This window comes from Acipenser ruthenus, chromosome 29 (genome assembly GCF_902713425.1).
Source record: "Acipenser ruthenus chromosome 29, fAciRut3.2 maternal haplotype, whole genome shotgun sequence".
Classification (NCBI taxonomy): domain Eukaryota; kingdom Metazoa; phylum Chordata; class Actinopteri; order Acipenseriformes; family Acipenseridae; genus Acipenser; species Acipenser ruthenus.
Window position 1 is genome coordinate 9,484,695 of NC_081217.1, and position 18,836 is coordinate 9,503,530.

The 18,836-nt window shown below is 40.1% G+C and overlaps 1 protein-coding gene across 2 annotated transcripts in view; it reads right to left on the reverse strand.

Annotated features, from left to right (window-relative positions):
• Positions 1 to 13,547: 13,547 nt before the first annotated feature.
• Positions 13,548 to 18,836, reverse strand: part of LOC117427123 (collagen alpha-1(XIV) chain-like) — a 57,685-nt gene continuing 52,396 nt past the window's right edge. For both annotated transcript variants that reach the window (XM_034045529.3, XM_059003812.1), the window contains 3 exons: positions 18,715 to 18,792; positions 16,727 to 16,882; positions 13,548 to 14,992 (listed from right to left, as the gene is read on the reverse strand). In XM_034045529.3, the coding sequence (XP_033901420.2) occupies positions 14,970 to 14,992; positions 16,727 to 16,882; positions 18,715 to 18,792 (257 nt within the window). In that variant the 3' untranslated portion in view covers positions 13,548 to 14,969. The remainder of the gene's footprint in view (positions 14,993 to 16,726; positions 16,883 to 18,714; positions 18,793 to 18,836) is intronic.

Below are 18,836 nucleotides of genomic sequence, written 5' to 3' on the forward strand. Positions count from 1 at the left end.
AAAAAGCTCAAAATAGGAGGTTTGTGTAATCGCATGGCTGTGAGAGTCAAGAGAGCTCAGGATCAGACTCCAAGATCCTCTGCTGCAGATTTAAGTTCAAGTTGATTGTCATCAAAGCACAGTCTCTCCACTATCTCCCCATTTCTGCGGAGGTGTTTTGCGTGTGGTGTGTCTACATTCTTAATGAAACAGAAGCACAATGCCATTCAGATGTTTATCCCACTATGTTTCCTTTGTGTACACTACACTACTAAACACTGAGTCGAAATGCTATGTCAGGTCATGGAACATGTTGTGGTTAGGCCATCTTTCATCACATTATAGATACATTACAACAGACTACAATACATCATTTAGAATGCAGCTCGGAGATGATTACATTTACAGCAAAGGCTTCTATTACCATACCGGGATTTGTGGTAGATTAACATAAGCAAGTATTTAATAAAAAAACTATTTGTAACCAAAACACAATATGCATTTTTCCATTCGTTCATCAATAGCGTGGGCTGGAATTGAAAACAAGCCAAGCATAACTTTTAATGCAGCTGTTGGCGTCTTGCTAGTGTGTACTGTAATAATACTGACATGCCTGCGTAGGCTTACATGGAGCTCATGTGGATATATGGATAAAGTGCTAACCAAGGCTTGGCTACTGATTTCTGTGATTTGGCTTTTGTTAAAATGCAGTTTTGTTTTGGGTTTGTAGAATCCTCCAATGTGCTGCGTACATGTAAATGTTATGGTTTGGGTATGTGGGTAATCATATGTTTCTGCTTTGCTATCTAGTTCCAAACATGTGCTTAAGAAGTATCAGTGTATCTGCTGCGGTCTTGTGTGGGAGGAGGGTTAATGAGGGTGTAATCAATGAGGTCACTCTCTCAATGACTTACACAGAAGTCATTCTGACAAGTGCAACAAACCTTAATATAGAAAGGATGACATCACTTCGTATTTTAATGAGTCATTTATTTAGGCTTTAGAGAACTAATTGAGCTAACCTTCTAATCTCTGATGCTTTTTTTTAATTGAAGGATTTATATATATATATATATATATATATATATATATATATATATATATATATATATATATATATATATATATAATAAGTAAGATTACCCACAGACAATGTTTTCCTTTATTAATCAGTCACTGAGAGAATGAAAGAGTTCATTACACACTAACTGACACGATCATTTCAATGAAACAGACACAGACCAATAGTATTCAAATAGCTGTCTATACGATTTCCAAAAGATAATAATAATAAAGACATCGGTCAGTTTATTTCCCCTGCATACCCACAAACCCTAAACTTTGCACTTAATTATATGACTTTGGGATTTCAGATCCTGTTATGTGAAATGACAGGACAGATTGGACAAGCAAATGTCACAAAGAGTCCGCTAGCATAGCCCAGAGGTGGCCAACTCTGGTCCTGGAGAGCCACAATCCTGCAGGTTTTCTGGGTATATTTAAATCACCAATTAAGAACATAATTAGTTCAATTAAGTAATCGAGAACTCAGGTGGAACGAAAACCAGAAGACCCCGTGGCTCTCCAGGACCAGGGCTGGCCTCCCATGGCATAGCCTGTCACCAAGCTAAATGACAGATTTGGCTGAAGTCAAACAAAAGCATCAATCAACTAACTGTAATTGATGAAACATGACCCAAAGCGAAGAAAGACGAAAACGGCTGTCATATAATTGCTCTATAGTGTCTGGGGTGCAAATTGTTTTGAAAGTTGATGCTAAACTGTTCTGAAAGTGTAGCTGGTGCTAAATTATCAAGCCCCCCCCCTCTTCATTTCGTTTTTAGGGTTTTGTGTTACAGTCCGACACAATGAGAAACTATCATCATCCAAGGTTGCTAAGGAATTAAAAAATAAATATAATAAACATTTTTTACCTGTCTACTGGCACCAGAGTGTAATGTTGTTGACGCAATAGTATGTAAACTGGGGCTAGATTCTTGTGTCATAGCACCAGATTTGCCCCCCCTGAGTGTACTTGCAGACTCCCTCCCTAGTATAACATAGTCATAGACAGTATAGTCCAATTGAAAGACTACTATCGCCTCTTACATTGCATGCACCCTGTAGTTACTTCTTAAATCACGGAAATGCTTTTTGGCATTGTGACAGGAGTGAAAGGAGTCCCTCTTGTAATTTGCCCTCCCGACTACTGGCAACGCTGTGCAGGAAGGACCGAGACACAGGAGAATGGCTGAGTCATGGTTGGGGCAGAAGCCACGGTGGGGGCGGCCATCTTAACTTGGGGCAGGACCTCACGGTTGAGCCCCATTATTGCAATCAGCTGTGCTACGCTCGACGATTGGCTGAGGTGGGGCAGTGCACTGATTGTAGGGGCAGGGTTCGGCACTATTTAGGCTGTGGGGTTCTGCCATTTGGTCTCCCTATCCTGGACTGAGACAGTTGTGCTGCGTGAGCTCTGTGAGTTTTGTTCTTTTGTTTGTTTTGCGTATATTCAGACTGAGGATTCCCAGACCGTCTGCCTTCGAGTCCGGACTTTCCCTGAGATCCTAGGAAGCTGCAGGAATTACTTGTCCTGTTGTTTTGAAGAGGGAGCCCGAGCCACCTGCTGTGGTGTGGATCATTGAAAAACCCTGTGGCAGTGTTTCTCTTTTGTTTGGACTATTTGTTTTTCATTTCAAGCCTCTGCTTACCATAGCTGGTAACAGAGGCAGTTTCTTGTGCTGCAATTGTGTTGGAACCCTCTGCTCGGGACTTTGTGGTTTTTTTGTGGGAGTTATAAATAAAAATCCAACCCCAACTACGTGCTTCCTGTCTCCATCACTTCTGTGTCACATCACTTCCTCCCATAACCCACCACAGGCATCTAAACAGAATTTGGAAGGAGCATTGCCCCTCATAGTGAACCTCTTGTTTCCTAGATACTCCATAGGCCAAAGGACCAAATAACTGCACCTTGCAAAGTTATTTAAATTCCATCATTGCACAATAATCAACCTGGGATTCAGCAGTATGAAAGCTATAAGTAATGTGTTAGTAATAACAGCTGGGTGTGTGGCTATTGTGTAAATTACCATGCCTTCAATACGCCCTTCAGCATGGGGTGTGTACATTAAACAAACTGGAGAGCGCTGTTGAGTTTATAGAATAGCGATGAGGTCATGGTGAACTGATGAAACCTGACATCTAACTGCCGAGGTTGTCATGGGATTTGGGTATTGGCTTTGTTTTAAAATGTAATCTAAACCATGCTAGTATTGGTTCCAAATTAGGAACTGGAATTCAATTTAGAAATAGCACTGCAACTGTTGTACTCCGACACATCAATGCCATCTTATTTTCTGGTTGAATTGTATTTTGTGGTTCTGGAGAAAGCCTTACCAAAGATTGTTTGCTAAACTACCACAAATTGTGTAAATTTGTCGTATTAATGAGTGGCGAATGTTCACTAAATGCTTGTGGTTTACATGTTTTCTTGAATGATCTCACGGTGTAGATAATGTAGGCTGTAGGGTGCCAATGCTGTTGTCAGAGACTGTAAATAAGATCTTTCATCTGTACAGAGTTTGATATCATGCTTGAAAGGAGTTACACACCCTGAGATTGAGCTGTGATTGTATAAAAGATCACACTGAAAAGTCCTGCTGAAGTGCAATAGAAATAAACACAATGAGTTTGATTGCAAAATCAATCCCATCTTCTTAAAGGGACAGCCAAGGCTATGAAAATAATGCAAAACACCACACATTTTTTTATTTTGTGTTGCTGCCCTGCCCAGTTTTTGTTTTTCATTTTCATCAGAGGCTTGGGAAAGCTTCCCTGAAGCCGTGGCACTGGTTTTTATAATCCCAGCATTATGTTTCAACCTAATAGCCTGATGGTATTGCAGTGGTATCTGGTGAAAACAATATGAATAGCTGCTTTGAGATCAGCCTCCTTTGGCTTGGAAAAATGCTGTGCTTTGTTTAAAACTAAAATGTTCCTACTAAAATTGCCTCACCTTTGTTTGGATACATTTGTTGATGCAGTAATGAGTGATTACATACTTCCAGCTCAAAGTGGGCTGTTCGGTTGACCGGTCAGTTCAAAAGGCCACTACACACCACAAGCGATGCAGTTTTTCATCGGGCAACAATACATGACCATACATACCTGAAGCGACAGATTTGAAAACTGCCAGATTGTAAAACTGTAAAAAAAAAATTGTTATTGACACAACTATGATCAACACTGGTACATTTACGACAACATGGTCTGGAAATTATGAGTGTCTTCTCTGACGGCATTGATTAGAGGAGAAACCTCAAAATGGAGCGAGGTAACCAGTGGAGTACCACAGGGATCAGTATTGGGTCCTCTGCTCTTCTAAATCTACATTAATGACCTAGGTTCTGGTATAGTAAACAAACTTGTTAAATTTGCAGACAACACAAAAATAGGAGGAGTGGCAAACACTGTTTGAGCAGCAAAGGTCATTCAAAACGATCTAGACAGCAATCAGAACTGGGTAGACACATTGCAAATGACATTTAATATAGAAAAGTGTAAGGTACTGCACACAGGCAATACAAATGTCCATTATAAATACCATATGGGAGACACCGAAATTGAAGAAGGAATCTATGAAAAAGATCTAGGAGTTTATGCTGACTCAGAAATGTCTTCATCTAAACAACGTGGGGAAGCTATAAAAAAAGGCCAACAAAATGCTTGGATATATAGTAAAAAGTGTTGTTAAAACTTTACAGTGCATTAGTAAGACCTCATCTAGAATATTGTGTTCAGTTCTGGTCTATAAAAAGGATATTGCTGCTCTAAAAAGCGACCAGAATTATTCCTGGTTTAAAAGGCATGTCATATGCAGACAAGCTAAAAGAACTGAATCTATTCAGTCTTAAACAAAGAAGACTACGCTGCCATCTGATTCAAACATTCAAAATTCTAAAAGGTATTGACAATGATGACCCAGGGGACTTTTTCGACCTGAAAAAAGCAACAAGGCCCAGGGGTCACAAATGGAGATTAGATAAAGGGGCATTCAAAACAGAAAATAGGAGGCACTTTTCATTTAGTTTGTGTACAATGCAGCAGCATGATTTATTTTGTGTTACTGGTAGCCTACAGGCTAAAGTAAAAAGAAAGTGCGCTAGGTATTCATTTGATTTTACTACTGTACAGAGTTATATTTTTACCGCATGTAATGTGTAACCTACCCAAAACATATTTTGCACAATGATCATTTAAAATACGTTGAGCACTATAAATGTATGTGTGTTATTGTATTTTTTTAAACCTGATACATCTTTATGAGCCCCGCTGTAGAATCTGATGGGATTAAACTGCCTTTCATTATTTATTTGAAAAAATGTTGCACAGCTCTCGCAATGCTAGAGATCTCGCTAAGATAATACAACAGATATTTAAATTAGTATATTGTGGCTCTCTTTATTAACATATTTTCTCTTAGTATATTTGACAAAATGTATACTTTGCAAATTGTTGTAACAGGAATGCAAATTGTGGTAACTCATAAAAGGCAGATAACTGATAGCTGACACTGACAAGACCTGTTTTAAGGAATGTTTTGTTCAGGAATGAAGGAAATCAAGTTTGCAGTAAATGAAACACTTTCAACTGTTTTAGAATGGGATTATTAGTTCATTTTCATTTATCAAAGCACTTTTTGTTAACCTGCTGTACAAGAACTCTTCAAAAAGCAGTCTTAAAACACATCTGTTGCATTTTCTTTTAAGTTTTGTAAATAAGACCCAACATAAAAACAAATAACTAAATAAAAATTACATAGTTAATTTGTTTGGATGTTGATTACTATGACAACAAGACTAATATGGTGTGTTGGTAAGGTGACCATATAGCTTTGTGTTCAGCGGGACAGTTTGGGACAGTTCAGGCTTTTCAACTCACAACCCAATGCATTCTGGTATGTTTTACCTGTCAACCCAATGCATTCTGGTACGTTTTACCTGTCTCAGGTACCATTCTTTCCTTTAAGAGAAGCAGGACTGCGCTTACCAGAATGCATTGGGTTGCGAGTTGAAAAGCCTGAACTGTCCCACTGAACATGGAGCCATATGACCATCTTATGTATTGGTGTCTGTTTACAGCATTCCTCCAAACCTTAGTTTGTATAATTTTAAGCATGACTTTAAGTACAATTGGAAATGTACTTCAAAGAGACATTTGTTTCTGATAAAATATTTGGATTGGAACAATCATGTGTTTGTTCTAGTGTAAAACCAAGCCCAAAGCTCTCTTCAAATACTATTTTCTTCAGACCCACTGGTGTGCCAATCCTAACAGATCCTATCTTCCCTATGTTGATGTTGGCATGAAAAGACAAGGGCATGCATTTCAAATGTCACAGGTGTCTGAACAGGTTTTAATATATTTTTTTATGTCACATAACAGTAGATAAAGACTGAAGAACAGTAAACGGACCATTTATAAATAATATTCACCTTTGATGAAAAGGTCATACTAAATAATGAAAATACAATGGAGTTTATTTTAGTGACAGAGGATGATTGTAATACTGCCACCTTAACCCTGTTGCAAACTGGTTCTGTCCCATCATTCATCATCTATTTACCCTAAATGTTGTGCAAACACTGATAGCACAGCAGGTGCACAGGTCCCAAGTTTCATCAACTGGAATGCTGGTCCAGACTATTTGCAGCATTTTTCTAATCTCCTAAACAGTGATCTTACATGTAGGTTGTATTCTGCGGGTTGCACAATGGCTGTCGTGGGTCTGCAGGTTTGAATGTCAGTTTGTGGGGCTGACCCGTGAAATGCGGGTCACTTGGGTGGTCTGCAGATGAGTCTTGTTTCTTGTACATTCACCGCAAAGGTAACTTCTTTAAAGTCTACTGTTGTAGGTCAGGTGTCTCCCTACAGTAAATATCATGCTGCATTTTTAATGCACCTTTGGGAATCTTAAATTAATGTTTCACTCCCATATACCAGTTACATCTTAAAGTTTCTCACAAACACACAACATCAAATTGTTAATCTTATCTAGGAGAAAAGGGGCAGCACAGTAGCGTGGTGGTTAGTGCTGCTGCCTCACAGCTCCAGCATCCTGGGTTCGTTTCTGGCCTCAGGTCTGTCTGTGTGGAGTTTGCATGTTCTCCCCGTGTTCGCGTGGGTTTTCTCCAAGTACTCCAGTTTCCTCCCACAGTCCAAAGACATGGTGGATTGGCCTCTCTAAATTGCCCCTTAGTTGCCCTGCGATGGACTGGCATCCCATCCAGGGTGTAGTCCTGCCTTGCGCACTGTGTCTGTCGGGTTAGGCTCCGGCTCACCGCGACCCTCTATAGGATTAAGTGGTTACAGACAATGGATGGATGGATGGATCTAGGAGAAAACACTCTAGAGCAGCAATAACATATAGACAGGAAATCAGTGGGGAGTTTAAGACTCTCTGTGTTGTATGAGAAACAGTACTGTCAAATCCTGATTGCTGATACATCCTGTATATATATATATATATATATATATATAAAAGAAGAACATAATGTGACTTATTTACCAATATATTCCTGATGGGAGCTGATGTGGCTTATTTACCAAAAAATTCCTGACAGGACCTCTCACAGTCATGAGCAGATTAGCAGAGACAGTAAAAGGACCTGGCACTGAAAAAGCTAAAATAATATGAAATCTCATACGTTATGCTCAGATAAATAAACAGATCCTGTGTGCATTGACCTTATCGCAGATCTGTTTACATTGTACTTTAATGTTTCCTATGACCTAAATGGCATCGCCCTTCAGCAATCACATTTAACAGTACATTGTGAAATCCTGGTAACCTTTTGACAACATTCCTTGTATTTCTAAACATGTAATCCAGCATGAGGGTGGTGCAGATGCTGCTATCTGGAGTGTTCTGCCAGTTAAAAGGACAGGAGGGGCTTGCATTGCTTTTCCTAGTCTGATAACTGCTTGATTGAACTCTTTGTGGAAATGTGCTCCCATTAGCCGTTCATTCCGATCACGATTTCAGCTTTGTTGCAGGAGGGAGCAAGATCTGGATGCGCGATGATGCTCAAGAGACACATTTCCTTCATGTGTTGGAAGATCCCAAAAGTTGAGGAATGCTTTTGGTTTTATTTCCCAGCTGATTTATGTTTTTTACTCTCTTTACGAGTTTATTCTAAGAAATGTTCTGGCTTTTTGGAGATGGCCGAAAACGGGGCTTTATAAATGTAATATTATAAAACATTTTTTGGGCCTTTTTGTTTGCAGTTTTAGCTCAAATATTTTATGGCAAGTAGATATATCCTGTTTCAAATGTATGTGTTTCTGCCAAAGAAATGTGCAAATAAAGCAGATTGTATGTATCCTCACGTGCATCCTGCTTGAATGTTATCTTTCAGTAGTAAAGAGGTTCGGTTTTCTTCTATTTACGGAGTTGCCATGACGGTGAACCCTGTGTGCCTCAATTAGTTCTGAAAACAGCTGTAAACACTGGGGCTGAATCAGTGATTACAGTATAAACAACACTGCCCGAAGGCAAACACACATCTACAAAGATAAGTCCAGGATTTCAAGCATACTGTGAAGGAGCTAGGAGGGGACACTTTAAATGCCTGTGCCCCAGTCTTCTCTGCTTGAACCTGCACATTAGAAAAATGACTGTCATTCTTTGAAAGCTGTTAGCAGGTATAACAGGCAGTGCCTGTAGTGCAGGGCTTCCCCAGCCTCTGTTCTTAAAGATATTGCATACTGTAGTGATCCCTGGAAGGCAGAGGTTTAAACCTTTCTACACTTACTTTAAACTTCAACAGTTTTGCATCACCCTATAGATTTAACTCATTTTGCTTCATAAAGTCTAATGAAACCTGCTGAATAATGTTACGTTAACATATTGAATTACATACCACTTTGTAGTTTTCCATATACCAAAACTGACAAATTGAAAACTGTGACATTTCAAAATCTAACATGGAATATTTGTGATTGCAGCGCACGTGATGAAGTTTGACTCCCTCCTTCATGAAATGCAGAACCCGGCCCCACTGAAGGAGGAGGTGGGGCCTATAGGGGAGCCAGGCATCCCGGGACCCACCGGCCCCAAAGGAAGGAGGGGGGCTCCGGGAAGAGCTGGGGCAGCAGGAGACCCCAGCAAGCCTGCATACCTGGGAGAGCGAGTATTTTTCCATATACTTAACAAAAAACTGACAAAAGTGGAAAAAAGTGATATTTCAAAATCTAACATGAAATACTGTACAATTATTATGGCTTCTTGTAGACTTTTGCGATATCATTTGATAGTTATTTTGATTACATGATGTTAAATAAAAGATCTAAATTATGTTCACATATATATATATATATATATATATATATATATATATATATATATATATATAGATAGATAGATATATACTGTATATATGTCTCAATCCTAAAATGCAAAACTTTTGGCCATAGCTGTAAGCATAAACATTAAAATCTCTTCATTAGGACCAGTCAAGGAACTTTAACAGAAAGGTGGTCTTAATACTGAAGGCACATACAGTTTGTTGTAACTAATTAATGTAGCAGGATTTTGACTGTCTAAAATGTTATTAGTTTCTTTTCACTGGCTTGTGTAGTTAAACAACAAAATCTAATGTGTGAATGAATTGCATCAACGTTTTAAGAGTTGTTTTTGCCCAATTATTTTACCCCCCCATTTTCTTCCCAATTTGGAATGTTCATTCACATTCTCTCACTACAGCAATTCCACACACAGCTCAGGCGAACTCACGTTGGGTGATTCCATGACCAAGCCAACTGCCTTTTAACACCCAGGAACTCGAGACTAGATGCAGGGAGCTCCCGGCCTCTGTAGGATAAAGGCCAGCTCTGCAGCTGTCTGCGTGAGCTCTACAGGCACCTGAAGATCCAGCTATCAAACCCCCTTGTTCCCTCCTCTGACACCCTTTCCCAGCAAGCGTGTTCATGTGACATGCAAGGCTAGCATCGTCAAAACGTTTTATGATTTTATGCATTATGCATTGGTTTTTAAACAGTAATACATACATTGAATAGTTTACCAGGTGAGGTAGAAGCAGTTAAAACTCCTTCACATTGAGGCAGCTGAGATCAGATTGATAGGGACAGTATGCCCGGTAATTGTTCTAAAGAACCTGTAACATTTTGAGAACATGCTACAACGTCTCCAGACTGTTTGTTTTTCCTTGGAAACGGGTCAAACATTGCAGAAACAACATTGTTCTTTAATGTGCCTATCAATATTTTCAATCACATTTCTGATCCATTGAAAGGGCCTGTAATTAACATAGGACAGCTTGTCATTATGGGTATAAAATATAGTGTAAACGCACAGGTAATGAATGTAGGACAGTATTATCTGGGAGCGCGTGTCAGTTACACATATCCTCTGCCAAGACTCTAATGATGCCGCACACCCCCTCCCGCCTTCAGTTTGTGTTTGTGTTCTTGCAGGTTGTCACGTAAACGGAAAATTCCAACTGCTGCAGTTGAATAAATATATACTGTGGTATTGAATGACAAAACCAGAGCCATGAAGCACTCTGTGGTTGGAGCACCTTGACACAGTGTAGGTTCAGAACCGGGCTAAGACACTCAATCATCCAACACGCAGACTCTGGAAAACTTTCTTCTACCCTTTCAAGTACGGAATGTAACCATTACCTAACGGGTATTTACCTCCTAAAGACCCCCAACCTGAATATTCTCTACCAAAGCTGCTCGCAGAGCCTGTGATGCAGTCATGCCCACCCTCGAAGGTATAAAAGGACAGCCCCCACAGATCAGCGTCATTTTTCCTTTTAGAGAACTGAACCTGACAGGACAGCCTATACAGAGAACTTGTTGCTTTTAGCTACATATATTACTTGCTAATTTTGTGTATTACACTGATTTATGTGATCATTATTAATGGTTTATTAGTTGACTTATTTTTTGCACACAGCCTGATGTTTGTTACGTCCCCCCGTGGCCTTGTACCCCGCGTGAAGCCGGCTGCTCGTGTCACCCCTTCCCCAGGGACCAAGCAACTTAAGTCGGCTGACTTGTGCTCTCCTCAGAGACCATCGCTTTTCGTTTTTTGGTAAACGATATTATCATTTTCTGAACCGCAATTGTTTTATTACTATTTTCTGTGAGAACATTTTTTCCTCTTGTGTGTTTTTCTGTCTTTTTTTCACAGAAAGACGAGCACGGCAGCTGTCTCCATGATTGCTCTGACGCTGATCTGTGCGGGCAGTCCTCCTTTTATACCCTCGGGGCAGGCGTGACTGCGTCACAGGCTCTGCAAGCAGCTTTGGTATAGAATATTCAGGTTTCAGGGTCTTTAGGAGGTAAACACCCCGTAAGGTAATGGTTACATTTCTATTTCAGGGACAAGGGTCATGATAATAACCTAACGTTCTTCGTGTTTACTTGTGCAAACATTGTTTATGCAACAATCTGCCTCCTTAGTCACTGTTAGGCTGTATTTTTTGTTACTGTAAAAATAGCTTCTTTCACAAAATTTGTACTTCAGGTACTTCAGTATATTTCACGATAAAACATATTAAAGCAGACAAAAATAGTGCTGTCGCGTTCAAAATGTATCATCTTTTAAAGACCTTCTATTTTCACCATCAGTGAATTATTTATCAAAGAAAATAAAAAAATAAATAAATGTAAAAAATAACACAGACAGACACATGAAATGTTCTCTTCTTGTGCTGGACAGAGCAATGTTTAGCAGAAATATTTCCTATCTTTGATGCAGCTGGTGTCTTTTTCGTTGAAGATATTTGATAAAAAAAATGTGCAGCTCTATGTAGTGTGTGTTCAATCATTTACTGGAAGCAAACTAAACTGGCTGCCAGGTTCCTAATGCAGTGTAACAGGTAGTGTGTCAATAAGGCAAGTGTCTGCTGTATTTATTTTAAGTGATAAACACTATGTATATTTACACTATTCTTTCAGATATGGGAATTTTCACAGGGGAACTACACATTACACAGCAATGAGTAAATTTCACGGAAATCATGAAATCCATGAAAGAATACAGCCTTAGTCACGGGTATCTTAACTCATGCATTCCTCTTCTTTAGAATGACTGTTTAGAACATACAGGGATGGCAATAAGACTCCTTTTGCATAGCAGTTTCACCCTTAAAGTTATACATGTAAAAAGTTGATGATTTTTCTTTTCATTGGATGTTAACAATGCAAAGAAAAATGCCAGGTACATTATTTAAAGAGTTGTAGCAACATGTATAACGTTATATTTTTCAGAACTCTGCTACTTACTCTTTAAATCACCATGGTTACCTCAGTAGAGCTCTCAGACAGCAGTTCTTGTACTGTGCAGGGAGGGACACAGAAAAACCAGTCCAGTTGGATTTTACTGATGATCTGTAAGACGAAGCTCACAAAAACTGTTTGAAAGTAGGGGTGTAATGATTCACTGTGTATTGATGAATTGTGATCCTTTCTTTACATGATATACTGAGTTAAATGAGTTGATTAAAAATCTCCGTTGTTCAAGCCAACCGGTGGGGCGGTGGAAATGTGATGATGTGGGGAGGAATCTCCTTTAACACAAGAACACCTTTGGTGCAGATTGAGGGCAACCTTACTGCTCAGCGATACATTGATGAAGTCCGTGAGGCAACAGTTTTTCTGTTCCGGTAAGCCAATCTGGACGTGTTGGTTTTCCAGCAGGACATTGCAAGACCACACAGTGCTAGGAATACAATGGCACGACTTCAAGAAAACAATGTCGTGGCCAGCTTTTTTCTCCTGACCTGAGTCCAATAGAACATCTGTGGGACCAAATCGCCAGTGCCATCCACAGGAGACAACAGCGACCAGCCAACCAGCTGCACAGGAAGAGTGGCGGAACATCCCACAGCAGTCTATCCAGAGGCTGATCAGGTCTATGCATCAACTCTGCCAGTATTGTGTTAATGCTCAGGGAGGTCATAACCAATACTAACTTTGTAATGTTTTCATTTTGACAGTGTGTCACGTTTCATACTGAAAACTTATCATGATTCTTTGATCTGTATTTTGTTCACACTTTCTGTGATGTACAGATGGGATGAATACATACTCTCTCTATCTCAGTACATTTGTGTCTTACAACAAAATATTCCATCATTAAATGATCATTTGATCTTATTGTGCATCATACAAGTAGCCCATCAGGACAATGGTATCATGACATTAGTGAACCGTTACACCCCTAGTTTACGTACAAAACATTTTTCTTTGCCCTGGCCTATTGTAAAAACAATGAGATTGGCAGATACACACTGTGTTTTCTCAAACCTGCATGCAGTTTTCAGTCCAGTTAAAAAGATCACAAGTTGCCACTTCTAGAGATCCTAATAGCTGTTGCATGCACAGACATGTAATTCACAACTTTCTTTTAAAAATATAATCCTTTCTCTGATCCTGCAAAGCTGTGCTTACTAAACTCCTCAGCATATAATCCTAGTTAGGAACTATCAGTTGAAAATGTAACACAATAAATACATACATTTTGATTGCTATTAACAAGTTCAACATTTTGATTTTATTTTTTCTTAGATCAAACTAAAATCTGAAACAGAAATACATCAAATTAAAAACATATATGATACAGTATCAAACAGTACTACATACTAAAATGCAGTGCTTTTAGGATTACATTTAACCGCAAGGTATGACTGATATTCTTCATATTACCTGGACATTATTTAGCTAGCTTGTGTGTGTGTGTGTGTGTGTGTGTGTGTGCGTACGTGTGTGTGTGTGTGTGTGACTATGCTTGTGTGTGCGAGTGTGTGTGTGTGACTATGCTTGTGTGTGTGTGCGTGTGTGTGTGTGTGTGACTACGCTTGTGTGTGTGTGTGTGTGTGTGCGTGTGTGTGTGTGTGTGCGTGTGTGTGACTATGCTTGTGTGGATTTTGTTGGTATATGGTAAGTATTGTGGGTTTCAGCTATCCAGGATGTCACGTTAGTATTTATTATGTAATACATTAGAAAATACATTTTTCGCTTTAAATTGGCTACATTTATCTAATTTCATTTATTTTAATGCATATACTACTAGTTGTCTATACCATTCTTAATCATATATTGCCTTTATTATCATAACTGATATCACTGATAGTCATTGAAATTGGGGATTTAATCTTACATCTCTGTCAGTAAATATGGGAAACCTCTAGACATAATTTACTAACTGAAGTGGCAGCAAAGCTTTTGGAGGCTAGCTTTATCTCTGTAGTGCCCAGGTCATCTTCCTCCTAAACAACCATTGTTTAATGCAGCACCAGGGGTGAAAGGAGAGAAAGAAAAGACAGGAAGACAGGAAGAAACAGGAAAGACAGACACAGACAAAGGAAGAAAGAAAGAACATCTATTTCAGGTACCCAGGCAACTGATGATCTATTGTAACCAAGGCTCTGGAAGCTAAATGTACAGTTTCTCTGCTTAAAAAAGACAAGCAATGTTTCCCTCCGTAAGTACATGAAGGCCAAGGACTACGCAGAAGTAAACTGTGCAATATTGTATTGACAGGTGACTTAGGAATTCATACATTACTGAAACAATATTTTTGCTTAATATGAACACACAGTGAATGACAATGATTTTGACAAAGCTTTCTACAGTAAAACAATATGCATCACCAAAACTGTTATTGCAACGGTGAGGAGAGCCTCAACTTTCACTCGTGACAGCCTCCTTCACACGTCACTTAGTTTTTCTCTTTCATCAGGTTAATATTTGATTTGCTCGTGTCTGAGCAGTGCTGTTTGTGTTCATAGAAACCCTCTACCTTCCTTGTTTAGCCCTCTCCTTTTCAAAGACCCAAAGTGACTACATAGACACGTCAACCCTGAACTTGCAGGTGAATCCATAAACACTGCTTCATCAGACCTCATTGTGGAGTTTCAGGCTTCATCAGACCTCATTGTGGAGTTTCAGGCTCAGTAGTCAAAATAAGCATCACCTGGAAATAATAATGAAATATTTCAATCAGCAGGATACAGATCAATAGTAATCCCTGCTGTATCACCGTCAGTGGTGTATAATCCCTGCTGTATCACCGTCAGTGGTGTATAATCCCTGCTGTATCACTGTCAGTGTTGTATAATCCATGCTGTATCACTGTCAGTGGTGTATAATCCCTGCTGTATCACCGTCAGTGGTGTATAATCCCTGCTGTATCACCATCAGTGGTGTATAATCCCTGCTGTATCACTGTCAGTGTTGTATAATCCCTGCTGTATCACCGTCAGTGGTGTATTATTAGGGCCACACAGATTTAATCTCTTTTGTCAGTCATTTGCACAGTCATGGCAATGGAAACACCTACCAAAAGAACACCTGCATCATTCTATCAGCCTTCTTTCAAAGCCAGTTAAATGTACTGTCTTGCCCAAAGTGACTTCTAACAGTGAGATTCTGTTTGCATAACGGATTAATCAGTCAAGCAAGGGGACAAGTACATTAAACAAAAGTGTGTGCTACAAACGGCAGTTGTTTCTATTTTTGTCCAACCGCAGTACATCTCTTAAAGAGATTGTGCATAACTAAATAATCCCTCAAAAAGGTATATCAGATCCAAACAAACATTCTCACATCATCTTTTTATTTGCACACAACCGTTATGTTATCTGATGTATATCATGAAAGGGTCATGCATTTCTGACATCCATAACATCCACACCCAGTTCTCACATCACATATCTTGAAAGCCATATCTGCAGAGCTCAGTATTGTAATTGTAATATTTCAGTTTCCTGAATACCATTGCTTGGGGTTCCAGATACCGTAATTATCAGATATAGCCGCACACCGGTGTAAAACACTCTCTGATGCATTCCACACACTTTTTGTCATTCCTGTAATGAGTCTGTTGTATTACAGGCTGCTATGGATAACACGCACTGTTTTATCAACCCTGGTATCGGTTCTTAACACTGCATACTTCACACAGTAACTAGCAGTGTACAGTCAGCTACTAACTCTGCCTTAGTGCAAGAAAAAACAGTTAAAAGTCTGAAACATTAATGTGACTTCTGCTTGAATGTATTTGGTTTATTTATTTTATTATTATTTAGTATTTTATGAAAAATACAAATCTGGTTAGATGGAGCTTTGTACTGTTTTTTGTGTAATCGTATTTGGAAAAGGGCTAACACATTTCTACAGTACTGTGTTGATATGTTGCAGAATTCAAAACGCAAGCTCGTTGAATTTCACAATTAAAATAAGAATATGCGCTGTTCTGCAATATTTTTTGTAAAGTATTACAAAACTTCATTATTTCCTTTCGTTTTAAAGATCGGCCAGTGTATTGGATTTTACATTAAGATGAGGTTATGTGATCAAAACACTATACATTGTGAAATTCAGAACAAGGAGCTGTAACTCTTATAGTATAGGAATTGAAACTGAATTTACGAGCTGCTGTGTCTAAAATGATCTGCTCCTCGGGAGGGGGTGGAAGGGATATTTATTAATCTATGGAAATGAGTCAAGCAAAGATTTGTGTGTTTTGGATAATAAAATATAGACCACGAGTTTCTTCTTTATAAATGAATCCAATACGTAAGAATAATAGCCAAAAATTTAGAATGAATGCCAGTGGAATACTGTAGGAAGAACTGCGTTTTCCATCGGAGTGGATGGAAGTTTGTGGACCTCGTTGTAAAGTGTTAGAGCGCGCGTGGCTGCTCACCTCGTGGTTCTCCCCTCTGACACCCACTGCTGTCACAGCCCCCAGGGGGGCCCAGCTCTCCTGGTGTCCCCACGGCCCCCTTCAGCCCCGGGGCTCCTGGCTGCCCAGGCACTCCCTCCGGCCCCCTCGGCCCCACCTTCATTTCCCCTGGAGGACCTGCACACGGAAAGACAAAACAGGGGCTTGAACAGGAGCCTGATTGGACAACACAGGGGCTTGAACAGGAGTCTGATTGGACAACACAGGGGCTTGAACAGGAGTCTGACTGGACAACACAGGGGCTTGAACAGGAGCCTGACTGAACAGCACAGGGGCTTGAACAGGAGCCTGATTGAACAGGAACCTGATTGAACAGGAGCCTGCTTGAACAGTCAGGCTCCTGTTCAAGCCCCTGTGTTGTCCAATCAGGCTCCTGATTGAACAGGAGCCTGCCGCGCCCGCTCCTTCTCCACCCTTGCTCCGCAGTGGTGGAACGACCTTCCTACAGATGTCAGGACTGCCCAGTCCCTGACCACATTCCGGCGCCTCCTTAAGACTCACCTCTTCAAACAGCACCTGTAGAACTCCTCTGTTGAATCCTGGGACACTATCACCCTTCATTTAAATATGCTTTAATTTGCTCTTATCTGCCCCCTATTTTACTCCATTTAATCCTGTACCTCAGAATATTGTAATCTGCCAAGTGTTTAATCTGTAGTATTTTGTACTTAATCATATCCTGATGTAACTATCACTATTTAATCATATCCTGATGTAACTTTCACTATTATCTGCTGTATTATTGAATTGTGGTTTGTCACACTTGAGAATTGTTGTATTTCTTGTTCTTATTGTATGACTTATATTGTAACACTTGAATGTATTTGTATTTGCTTGCGATTGTAAGTCGCCCTGGATAAGGGTGTCTGCTAAGAAATAAATAAATAAATAAACAGGAGCCTGACTGAACAGGAGCCTGATTGGACAACACAGGGGCTTGAACAGGAGCCTGATTGGACAACACAGGGGCTTGAACAGGAGCCTGACTGAACAGGAGCCTGCTTGAACAGCACAGGGGCTTGAACAGGAGCCTGACTGAACAGGAGCCTGATTGGACAACACAGGGGCTTGAACAGGAGCCTGATTGGACAACACAGGGGCTTGAACAGGAGCCTGACTGAACAGGAGCCTGATTGAACAACACAGGGGCTTGAACAGGAGCCTGACTGAACAGGAACCTGATTGAACATCACAGGGGCTTGAACAGGAGCCTGATTAGACAACACAGGGGCTTGAACAGGAGCCTGATTTGGACAACACAGGGGCTTGAACAGGAGCCTGATTGAACAGAAGCCTGATTGAACAACACAGGGGCTTGAACAGGAGCCTGATTGAACAGAAGCCTGATTGAACAGGAGCCTGATTGAACAACACAGGGGCTTGAACAGGCTGCAACATCTACTAATATCCAGAGAATTCCTGTGGGTGATTTCCAGGGGTAATTATTTTAATAGGGACACTTTATATCATCTACATTTTACCTACAGTTAATTTCTTACCTGTTTAATATCCTATTATGCATGTTCTGTATGGTTTCTGTTGGCTGTTTCTGCTCAGATCACTATTTGCCATTAAGAACGTGTGCTTCCATCAATGCTGGTTCGGTTCCTAATAGCTGATTGATCTCACTTTGTCAAGTTGGGTCTTATAGGATCCCAGTGATTCAGCCTCATGGTTAGGTAACCCATTCCCTACCCTTCTGAAAGTGAGGCTTGTGCTGTGTACTGAAACTAGCATTGTACGCTGAAACCCATGCAACAATGATTAGCTTACCCACCTCATTACCCCACAATCAGCCCTAGGTGTCTTTTCAGAAGCAACGTTGGTTGGAATAGCAGGCACAGTAAATAATGATCATACAATAGACAATGACATCCCTTTAAATTAAACCCATAAAACAGTGGAAAGATGTCCGTGATAGAGATGGTTCACCATATTAAGAGGATTACCTGGTGGCCCTGGTGGCCCCCTGGGCCCTTGCACGTTGGGCCCTTGAGTTCCTTTCTCACCGACTGGCCCTGGTCTTCCTGTTAAAACAAACACACCAAAAGTGTATAAGACACAGTTCTCT